Genomic DNA, 12097 nt, shown 5'->3' on the forward strand with positions numbered 1-12097 from the left:
TTCCCAGATGCATGTCCCCCTGGCGTGGTGTCCACTGCATTAAGAAGGGGATACAATGGAAATTATACATGTGCTAAAACAGTGCTTCTCTTTATTAACGATGCTAATTCATGTTGTTGTTCTGGATGTTGTTATTGTTGGCCTGACCTCCAGCCTGTCCTCCTGCCGGACCACCTCCTGTGCCAACTGCCACGCCACCTGCGACACCACCATTTTTCCAGCACCACCTCCTGCTCCAACTGCCACACCACCTGCTACACCACCATTTCCTCCACCACCACCTCCTGCGCCAACTGCCACGCCACCTGCGACACCACCATTTTTTCCAGCACCACCTCCTGCTCCAACTGCCACGCCTCCTACACCACCTGCCACGCCGCCTCCTGCGGCACCTGCCACGCCACCTGCGACACCACCATTTCCTCGACCACCACCATTGCCTAGAATAAAGGAATGAATGAGTTAATAAATAACCAAAGCTTCCTGCAGTTTGGCTATCCCTGTAACACGACTAATAAAAGCATGTGATAGAGACAGCAGATGACACGGAGTAGGCATGAAATTGTTAGCCGAATGAAGATTCCCTTAAATACTAGTATTTCTTACCTGCCGGAAAGGCAACGGCCACACAAACGGGCACGCGTTGGACCCTTCTGTTCTGCATGATCGTCTGCAGCCTCAGAGCTTGGGGGATCCGCCCAAGAAGCCCGCCTAATGTGAAAAGAAACAGGAAAAGATTTTGTAGCTAGTACAGCTGTAGGAACAGTTGCACGCATGTCAGCCAACGTGTTTTTAACAAAACTAACTAAAGGTGAACACTTACCCTCAGCTGGCACATCCAACCCCGACATATTGTCATCTTGGGTGAGCTCTACATCTGCCAACCAGGAAAAACCGACAGCATTAACACAACAAATCATAACTGAATGTTTATTGAGTTACTGGTCCTTTGACCGCGCTTTTCCAAAGGTCAATAAAACTGCACTAGTCTGTCACAGGTATCCTGATGTCAACAGGTTACAAAACTGATTTGGTTTCGTCAGCTCATTTAGTCTTTAAAACATATTTTTAAGCTCTTTCAAGAGGTATATAATTCTTAATAGCATGCATCGTATCTAGACTACTTATAACTTGGGCACATACCTGTCCAAGATGTGGTTGCCACCCAGTCCTCCTGAGTCATAGTCAAAGCTATTGAGGGAAAATTGAAGAGAAATTTGCAGTGTAATTGGTGTAACCAAGGAGTGTAATGCATATACCTCTTACATGTACATCAGTGATAGACAATGATGACTACAAATTTAATGAAAAGAAAAGGATAACTGCTAAGCTGTTGTAGTTGTTTACTTACAAGTTTGACCTTCAGAATATCTCTCCGCATCTTCCACGTCCAAGCTGTTTTCATCCTCCCATAACCTTCTCAGCGAAGGTAACGATTCCATGGGATCTTCATCTGACACGCTTACGATTGACTCAGCCTCGTCGCTTGCTCCGCCGGACTCATCCCGCTGGTTTGCCTCGTCGCTTGCTCCGCCGGACTCATCCCGCTGGTTTGCCTCGTCGCTTGCTCCGCCGGACGCAGCCCGCTGGTTTGCCTCGTCGCTTGCTCCGCCGGACTCATCCCGCTGGTTTGCCTCGTCGCTTGCTCTAGCCCCATCTTACCAATAGGACTTAAACCTTGTGTTCTCTACAAGAGTACAAGTGTCCTCTTAACTCTTCTTCAGATTCTCCACTTGGATCCTCTCCCAAACCCTTCCAGCCTCTTCACCAGCCGTATAGTAGTCTCTTGGCTCTCGCAGGAAAGGCTGTTTGTTTAATAGGTCTTTTCTGATTTCTTCTGTTTTTTTTTCCTGGATTTGGACAGGGTGTATTCCCTTCTCTTTCAATATAATCTATATACGCTGACAGGTCATTATAGTGACAGGCAGCCGTAAGGCTACGAGCACAAATTCTACTTGATCTGTATCCCTGTCATCATCGTCATCAGGTCGGGGGTGGTTCCCGGTCCCAGACTCTGTCAGCCACATTTAAATCCCCCCTTTCATTGGCACAACACAATGAGGTAGCTTTAGAAGTCTCACCAGCAACTAATCTTTCTTTTGGCCCCCCAAACCTCACCCTAATAAATCCAGAATCTACCAAATTTTTAGCTTTTAGTATGATACCCTTAACATTGGTTTCCGACAATCCCTTACCAGTTAGCTTCAATGCATACTCCCAGATGCCCCATTCCTCTTTTTCTGTCTCGATTCTATCGCCCTGGAAGCTTAGGCTTTCTATCTCTTCTCCTCCCCCCACCTCAGTTCCCTCATCAATGTTGTTATTGTTTCCATGTGAATAGCCCATAAATAGTAGCTGTTTTTTCGGTCTGACCTGTCTTTAAAGCTTTTCTTTAATAAGCATTCGGGTGCTTTTTGAAGAGATTTGTCTCGGACTTCCCACTCAGACGACGTACCTATAAGTAGGGTTGTATAATATTTTCCTGTTGCCAGAGAACCATGTCTTTGACTTCATTAATGAATGCATCAATCTGCTTGGGTTGAAATGATTCCCATATTTTTAGTAATAGCGTTCTCCAATCCGCCCTGACTGCTCTTATGTCCGCCCTAAGTGCTTGTCTTGGATCCACCCGGAGTGCTTGTCTTGGATCCACCCGGAGTGCTTGTCTTGGATCCACCCGGAGTGCTTGTCTTGGATCCACCCGGAGTGCTTGTCTTGGATCCACCCGGAGCGCTTGTCTTGGATCCACCCGGAGCGCTTGTCTTGGATCCACCCGGAGTGCTTGTCTTGGATCCACCCGGAGTGCTTGTCTTAGATCCGCCCGAGGATTTCGATCCACCCGAGCTGTCCTTTGATGCGGACGAGGTGGTTGTTGAAGCCCCGATGTTGCCTATTTGTCATAACAAAACAGATGGCATGTTGATGGAAGAGAAGCTGTATACGATAGGATGTCATGCATATATGTCTATGGTTTGAAACAACCTCCTTGTAATCCTTTTCTTCTGTTTCTGTGATTTTCCCTCGTCATCTGACGGCTCGGATGCATTTTTCAAAAGGTTTGGAGTCATTGGACTTCCTGCTTCTAAAGTCTGACTTCCTCTTTTTCTTTGGTTTTGGTGACTGGCCTAGCTAGTTCGTCATCTGATGGCTCTGGTACATTTTCACTGGCACACTCAAAAGGTTTAGGGTCATTGGACTTCCTGCTTCTAAAGACTGTCTTCCTCTTTTTCTTTAATTTTGGTGACTGGACTGGCCTACAGGTCATCTTTCCCTGGGCCCGTACTGACCACTCTATCTTCAACTTTGGTCATTATCGATAGCAACTTTACAGTCTCCATTGGGAAGGGCAGTGACTTTAATGCGATGTTTTGCAGGTAGGACTTTACTGTATCAATCATAGCACCAGCAGAAACTTTCCCCAGCATGTTTACGACAAGCTTACTGTTGGTTGTGGCATATGGCATCAAGTTCATACTGAAAGAAAATTGAGCAACTAATGCTGGGGATGCAAGGTGGTACAGTTGCCCCAGGCTCATTACTTAAGTTGCAATGGAAGCTCTCTTATCAGCGATCCGCGGTGCCTGGTAGAGGCTACGGTCTCAGCGCTAGTAGAAAAGAAGTGTTAGCTAATTAGTAGTACTAAGTTAAAATGCTCACCTCAGGAAAGATGTTGGTGAGCTTCGTCAGTCTCGGCGGGCAGCTGCGTTTTGGTGATGGGATGGACGGCTTCAGGATCCGGACGAGGTGTTCAACGGTGCTGTCCATGCTGTCAGAGTTTGCCCGAATGTTATACAGTACTGACAGTATGGAGAAGGCAAATCCGAGAACCAACAAGTTAAACTGGTGTGGCCCAACTTAAGTCCGTCTATTCTAACAGAAATACTGTATTATGATGTGTGGTGATGGCACTATGTATGTATGTATGTAAGTCCCATAGCCTTCACGGCCGTAGGGGCATCATGACAGCCAGCAGCATGTCTGGACTTGTCACGATGACTCCTCAGGCTTATAATCTTGGCGGCGCCTATCTCCTCTCCAAGATTTGGCTGAAACAGACGGGGTTCGCCAGGCCTCCGTCCGGGTGAATGATGTAAATCACCATGTGGCATATACAAGACGGAGGTCGCCAGGCCTCCGTCCGGGTCCTGGTGATCTCCGTCCGGGTGATTTGAAGTGAATCACCAACTCCATACAGTAGTGTTTGTACCATCGCACACCGGGGCATGCCCCTACTCTTTTTCGAAAGGTGTGGTGGGATCTTTAACGTGCTCGAGGTGTGGCTCTCCTCAAACACGGGACCTCCAGTTTACGTCCTATCCGAGGGACGTCCCTAGCCGGAGCTAGGTACTCATTTACACCTGAGTGAAGTGAGGAAAATCGTGTAAAGTGCCTTTCCCAAGGGCACAAGATCGGTGACAAGGTGGGGTTCGAACCCACAACCTCTGGGGTGTGAGCCGAACGCGCTACCGACTGCGCCACACGACCCCGGTGATGGCACTGGATCCCTGTAAATCTCATCCATTTCCATGGCCTCCGGCCATCCCTTTAGGTCACCTCTGGTGATGGACACCTTGCCTTGCAGCAAGCTTGTCAATGGCCATTTCCTGAGTCTTGCCCTGGAACAGAAGACAACAGTCTTAATTAATGAGTGCGGCTTACATTTTGTGTTGCTAGGCGAGTCAGCTCAACATTTCAAGTAACATTATTTTATATATATAATACAACATATATATATATATACATATATACATATATATATTATAATAAAATCATATAAATATACATGTAATTAAAATAAAATCATAGAAATATGTCAATTACATTTTGAGTGAACTACATTGGGAAAAGACAATATAAAGAGGACTTCATTCTAGCATGACGGACCCATGTGCAACACCTGTAACAGATGTAACAAGAGTTCGACGATCACAATCCTTCGCCAAATGTTGATCGGTGGACGAATTATACATTTTTATTCTTTGATTTTGCAAATAAGAGCACCATTTACATGGGTTGTATCCGTTGATCATATTCTCCACCCAATGACAGCCTCATCTTAACAAAAAAAGGCTATTCTAGCTCTTTACTCAAAAATTATGCAAATGTGGTCATGATATGAATGAATTATGTTTATTGCTGTTCACCTTTACTTAACTTCCAAATGCGGCAAGTATGAATTTCCCAGCAATTACAACTATGGAATTATAGCAATTTCCTATTAATTATGCAAATTAGGTCTTCATTTACATAATCTATATCCTCAGATTCTCAATGCAGACCACAAAGGTACCATTTTATGCGGTGTTCACGTTTCAAGTTAACGCAATAGACGCAAGTAATTGTTTATAAATGTTGCGTTTTCTTTTAAAAGTGCGTTACTTTTTAACTTACAAAATTGCATACTTGCATATTTTATTATGTGCATTAGGCCACAGCAAGTAGATTTTAATGATGACATCCTCCTCAAATATAATACGATCGGGAGACAAAAACAAGTTTGGCAAAAAAACGTTTTTCTACATCTTCAAATTTTAAGATTCTTGTTAAACAAGAATTAAGGTGGTATGGAAGGGTGGCTGAGGACTTTGGGGACATCCTAAAAATACTACTTAGGATTACCTATGGTCATTGATTTTTTTTGTGTGAGTACCTTAGTGCAAGATGATAATTTATGCAAATTTTTATGACGTAATCATGACGTCATCTCGAGTTATGAGCCACGCCCCCTTTTTAGAAAAAATCAATTTTTCTGGCCAGCGCTTTGGTTTTTATTCACCATATTTTGTTGAAAGGCACACACTAGTAATAGGAACAAATGTATGCGAGCATTTTTTAATATCTCAAAGTGTTGATTTTTTATGAATTTTTTTCGTAAATGTCAACAGTGCCATGCGCCAGCACCCTCCCAACATATAAAGCGGCGCAGTGTGTCGGCCTCGCATACGATTTTAGTTTATAAGCTTATCTTTCAAAAAATACCACCTTTTTGTCTCTTTCCATTAACATTTTTTCCACAGTTTCATTCTTAAAATGCTGTATATGTCGTAGGGGTTACAAAATGTCCATTTTGAAGCCCGAAAGAGCCGAAATCGCCAATTTTTTGTCGCCATTCCAAGGGCGCCCATCCCTCCCACCGAAAAATGGGTCATTGGCCTGTCAGCACGCTGTATTTAGCTTACTGCGGCGCTATTTGGAAAAACAGGCCGGGGATATGTCCAGTAAAAAGAACAGCCAAAAAGAACGCTAAGATTTCGCGCGAGTAGGGGTCACGTGACTCACCCAAAATGGCGGATGGCGAGGCTTGTTTACGTGCGGAGAAAGCTGTGCGCTTTGCGCCAGCATTTGGGGCCGGTAGACGATCTTTTTCACGGCCGTATCCTACGTAGATTTGCAGATGAAGGTTTATGGACTATTCTGAGACCTTATTGGAGAAAATCTGCCGGGGTATTCTGGAGTTACGGACTTGTTTTCTAGGCCTACCCCCAGAGGAGATTGACGATCAGCAAGATCACAACACTGAAAAGTTATCGCGCGATACCGGAGTAGATAGCCCTGGAAAAAAAGCTTGCCCGGACGTGGTATGAGATAATTTATGAGCGAGTATAATTTTGTTGATTATGTGAATTTACGTTGCACGTTGTCCTAGACTTGTGGAAATAATTTTCACGCACGACGTTCTATGTTCTATCTGAAAAGTACGGACTATCTCTGTAAAAAAAAAAATCTGTTGGAACTGATTTTTTTTTGTAAGCGGCTACTATTTGCTGTATGCTGTAAATCGTAAAAGATTATTGTTAGCAGTTACCGTAAGATTATGTAAAAATTCTGCTGAAGTTTGTAAGTATCGTATTTTTTAATAAAAACGTAGATTTTATAAAAATTACTAGTAGTTCTTATCATGTCTGTTCACTAGAACGTAACGTTAACGTTTAGTAGTTACAAACGTGTTGCAGTCGATACAAACTCAGAATAATAAGACAGTGCACAGGTAGAGACGCGTTTTTATTCGGTAGAAAATTACTTAGTATGAGTTGTCTGTGAAAATCATGAAAGAACACAAAGGATAACGCCGCATAATGACGGCCGAGTATGAACTACCAAGCGCGGCTCTTTATACATGCAGTGACCCGGTCCGCCAGGCCGCTCATAACTAAACCAAGATCTAACTTGTGGCTCAAAGCAGACAGCTTCGTTTCTTTTGGCAGTCGAATGTTTTTATATAGGAAGTTGTCAGATTATTTCTGGCGTTTTTGGTGAAAATTTTGTCTGGCAGTGTGATAAACAATGGAAACGGCTTGTGTTTTCAGAAAATTATTATTCTTTGCATTTGGCAGGTTTTTACCCAAAACGTTTTGCAAACAACTGACATCAAACGCTTAGTAAAACTCTCTTTTCCAGTGTCTTTTCCCTTCCCAAAAATTATGAAAGTGAAGCTCTCAGTTTACGTAATGACCAGCGAGCCTGATAGTGATTGGTCGAGCGGCGGAGTAGCTTTTAAAAATAATGTGCACACCCCCACTGGGGCCTGGCTGGAGCGTGAAAAAAATGCACAATTTGGCGGTCAATTTGGCGGCCAAAATGTGGCCATAGTGACAAGACGAAAGAAAATTATAAAAATAGACCCAAAAGACTACCATATCAGATAGAGTTCGTAGTATTTCTAAATATGCCTCAGCTATCCTTCTGGACCACCTTAAGGCGACAAAACGTGACATCACAAACAACAGGTCTTCTATTCCTGTCCGCGTAAATGTGTAGAAAAGAGGCTTTCGTACCAGCATGGTCAGCTACTACACTGGTTATTCATATATACATCCATGTTGGAAGGCCGACAGGCTGCACACTGGTACTTGTAGGTTGCTGGTGGCTGTATGATACGGATGCTGGCAGAGCAGAGGAGGGTGGAGGCATCCATGTTGGAAGGCCGACAGGCTGCACACTGGTACTTGTAGGTTGCTGGTGGTTGTACGATACGGGTGCTGGCAGAGCAGAGGAGGGTGGAGGCGTCGTAAAATTCCGTTGTAAATTCAATAAAATGAAATATCATACAGAAACCACCCTCCTCCTCCCACCCCACCCCAAAAAGACAGACTTTTTCACATGACATACCAAGGCAGCTCTGAGTTTGAACGTTTCCACACCGTCTTCTGTCTGAAGGTCGATGATTCTTGAAAAAAGTTAAACAGCGTTTAGCAGAGTAGCTGCATTTGTAGGTAATCTGGTCATGTTTCCAATGAATGCAGTTTAAAACATAATCACACAAACCGCTCGAAATTCATTACTTTTTACGTTTTTTTCCAGGAATATGATGTTGTTGATGATTTCAGGATGTTGTATTTGTAATCATGTACATACCTTTCCACTGTAACAGTGACAGAGGACCGCTGCTCGGGATTGTCCCATCTCCTAATGTACACGACCAATGTTTTTGGCGCTGACAAGAAGACCTGTCTGGTACTGCAAACGACAGGTGGTTCTCCTTTGCATGAAGCACTGTAACACATCCTACAAGAGAGATTTGAATTTGTAAAAGAGAAAGATTGCACAACTCATCCACAGTTAAAAGTTGTCGAGCATAGTTGTTCATGATTTTAGTGGTGTTCTCGCTTATTGTTACCACTACTTCCATGAACCAGCCTTGGTTATAGGCGACGGCCACAAAGTCTCCTGGCTCTACGTTGTTCTGCACTAACTCGTCCTCTTCTTCAAGGGCCTGATTGCTGACGTCTTCCACTCTTTCTTAAGGGCCTGATTGTCTTCCTAGTTGGTACTGTTGTTTGCGTGTCACTCGATCAGCGGCTGGGGTTAGCGGGATGTCGCGTAGATCGCGTACGCCGCTTCTTCCTGTCCTGTCTATAGACTTTTTTCCAATTGACGCGTTTGCAATTCATAGTACTAGTACTTCTCCCATTCTTCCACTGAAACAGACGCCAGCAAATCTGAAGATCCAATTAGTTCCGGAGAAGGCGACGGAGGTGACAATAAAAAAAGAGCATTGGCTGCGAAGTACAAGGTTGGAAAATCTGAATGGAAATTTGGCACTGACAATGGGTCGCCGGGCCGTCTGACTGGCACGAAGGTGCTAACCAAAAACACGTTTTGCGGCGAATCACAAAGGCTGGAAAATTTGAATAGCCAGGAGAAATTTACAAGTACAAAATTTGGTAGCTCCTGGAGCCAACTACGAACCAGAAAATAGAAAAAAAAGTCAGCGTACACGTGGCTGGGCTACTGCTAGCCGATGAGACTGCCTCTCTGGCAAAACAGACGATGCTGGCGTGGCGGTTGCTCCGAATGAAAGGGCAGAATGGGCTCGCACGCTTTATAAGGGGTTGGTTGATGACGTCATTTCGGATGACCAATCACAGTGCAGTGAAGATAGCGTTTCGCCTGATAATGACTGCAGGAATGTGAATATGTATTCCTCCTGGGAGAATGCTTTATGCTAATAACGTAAACTCCGACGTCAAATCCTCTACACGACGAAAAAAGCTAACCCCGCCGTCTGCAGTCCCGCTGTCGCGAAAAACTGTAGAAATCGGGCCTTAGATAAACCCTAAGTGAGCCTCACCGACCCACGCCACCGAATAACCACCACAGACAGGATGTACACAAGTGCCGCCAGAAAGTAGAGCGGACAAGAACACAGCATTTAGTAACAACTGATAGATTTTAAACAATTTGCACCATTTTCGTATTATGTTATACTTGTAAAGTAATTAATCGGATAATATTTGTTTCATATAATTTAGTTGTTGGTACACACGATATCTGACCAGTTCCGCGGCGGATGGATACAGGTAGATTTCCCGTCGCACAACCGCCCAGCTTTAGTCGGGAGAGGAAGGCCGCTGGCGAGAGGTTGGTAGTTCACACTTCCTCGTCTTTACTAACTGTTTTTATGACGGTAACTTGGTGTAGAATGAATCTTTGAGATGCTATGGTTACTCGACAAGTTCTCGTGGAGGAAAGCCGATCGATTCTTCCGTTACTGCGTTAGTTGAGCCCACTCCATGTTCTGTTTTGTGAAGCATGTGTCCAGCCGCGCCACCACATCAGTTAGTCCAAACCCTTTGTCTCTAGTCCAAACCTTTTGTCCCTAATCTTCAGGTTACTAGTATTTTCTTCAGAACGTCTTGCACAAAGTTTATAACAATACGACCGTTTGTAAATATTCACGACAATGCTAAAAATCCAAGATCCATGTGTTGGCTGGGCGCGGCTGACATCTGTGATTGATTATCTTGTTTACGTGTTGGCGGTCGGGAGCTGTGTACTTGGCAATATGTTAGAAAGACTTGTTCCAAATAATTACACACCCCAACACATATTTTGTATGGTTGATTTTTATGTAGTCTTACATTTACCCATGCCGAAAAGAAGATGCATTTTAGAAAATTGTTCTTAAGTTAAGAAGTTTGGAAGAGCCATGTTTAATGGCTGTCGCAAATTTTCATGAAAATTTTGACACTGGTCTAAGACTAATCCCTTTCCCTTATCTTTGGTGTTCATCTCAGGTGTTGCTGCAGAGAAGACACAACATTGGTTAGCTGCGAGGACCAGCCCATGGAGCACGCCAGCGCCCATACACAGAAATTATGTATGAAAGTCAATTCATCACAGCGTGCAGCATCTTTCTGAATTGTAGTGTCTGGTGATGGTGGCAGCAAGTTGTTGACGCATCACTGAAGTTATTTGATTGGCTTGTGACAGAACATCAGCTAACTTATGGGTTGTTAGGGTTAGGTCTATTCTTGCAGCTGTCCAGCCTCTTGGAAACCCAGACTTCGGGGACTGTGCCTTGTCTCAGTGGAGGCTGGTTCAGCTTAGATAAATTTGTTGGATGTCACAGCCATTAGTGGTTTGCTGTTTATTTTTGCTCAGTTGACAAGGTTTGACATGTAGCCTTTATGATTTACCAACTGTGTTTGGTGTCTAGGGTGTGATGGTTCGGAGTGGCTGGGCAAAATACTGTCTCCATGTTCCAGTGTCAGTGTCAAATTTAGAGAAATAAGCTTGTTAACGGCCGCACTTGGAGTTTGTCCTGATCGGGACGCGGGACTCCCCGTCTCGTCCGTTACTCGGAGCCTTACAACAAGTGACATTGTGTGGTTTCCGCTGCTCAAACTAATAATTACTTCACACTCTCGGGGTGTGACAGGTCAGAACTAATAACCGGCAGGGTCTGGACCCTGTCAGAGACTCATTCATAACTGGCCGGATCTCTGGAGCTTATCATATATTTCAACATGACGTAACATTATACTAACAGCCCACGCCGGTACGCCGGTGGTTAGTCGTGCTGTGCATATTAGTTATGTCACGCTTCATTACCGTGATCGACAGTTGACGCTAATCATAGTGATAGTGCGGGCTCCTTACATCCCCCCATTCTTTAAACAAGCGACGTCCTCAGCGCTGCTATTGGGTTCCATCTGTAAACCTCTGCGGACTTAGCCGGGAAGCTACCGTGATGGTTGAGTGGTTCAGACAAAGGAGTCAGTCAAAGTCCCATTTCGACGATTTATTCTCCTGAATCCAACGTAACAATTCCCGGTGGCCGAACAACACAGAATGGCACGTGGCGGGGCTTCACCCGAATAGCAAGTTCTCTCTCTGAATCACGAGTATTCTGTCTTTTTGGAGAACTGTTTCTGGAATTTATCCTCAAGATTCTGGTTAACGCCCATGGCCAAATTAGGCGCAACTTGTCAAAAATAGTGCAATCTGATTGGAAGCCGAAAATGAGTATGTTGTAGACTTCATTCATCAAATACAGAATGAGGTATGTATCGATTTGTCAGCTTGTCATAAGTAAGACAGACGCAATCTTCTTCACCATAAAAAAACTGCATGAATTCCAGACGGGTGGGACGCAATTTCGTATAGGGGTTCCGTTTTAGCCAAAGGTCTAGGTAGTAGTCAAAAAGGCCTCGAATACAGTCCAAGAATTCGTCGTAATCCGCGTATGTCTTAGAGCTGGGGTCGCTAGTCAGTTGAATCAACAAAATCGGATGTCCCATGACCTGGTCTATTCAACTTCAGAGTACATATCTCCTAGGCTATCACAACGAACACGAATAAACAAGCTAGCTGC

General features: G+C 44.3%; 1 protein-coding gene across 1 annotated transcript; it reads right to left on the reverse strand.

Moving 5' to 3' along the window:
* Positions 1-108: 108 nt before the first annotated feature.
* On the reverse strand, positions 109-7915 carry LOC109475101 (uncharacterized PE-PGRS family protein PE_PGRS46-like). The gene is made up of 7 exons (XM_019775640.1): positions 7814-7915; positions 4571-4616; positions 2654-2890; positions 1352-1657; positions 824-877; positions 607-711; positions 109-440 (listed from the first exon to the last, which is right to left on the reverse strand). The coding sequence occupies exons 1-7, from the start codon at positions 7913-7915 to the stop codon at positions 109-111; spliced, it is 1182 nt and encodes a 393-aa protein (XP_019631199.1).
* Positions 7916-12097: the final 4182 nt, after the last annotated feature.

This window comes from Branchiostoma belcheri, unplaced genomic scaffold (assembly GCF_001625305.1).
Source record: "Branchiostoma belcheri isolate BF01 breed outbred unplaced genomic scaffold, Haploidv18h27 scaffold328, whole genome shotgun sequence".
In the NCBI taxonomy this organism is placed as follows: Eukaryota; Metazoa; Chordata; class Leptocardii; order Amphioxiformes; family Branchiostomatidae; genus Branchiostoma; species Branchiostoma belcheri.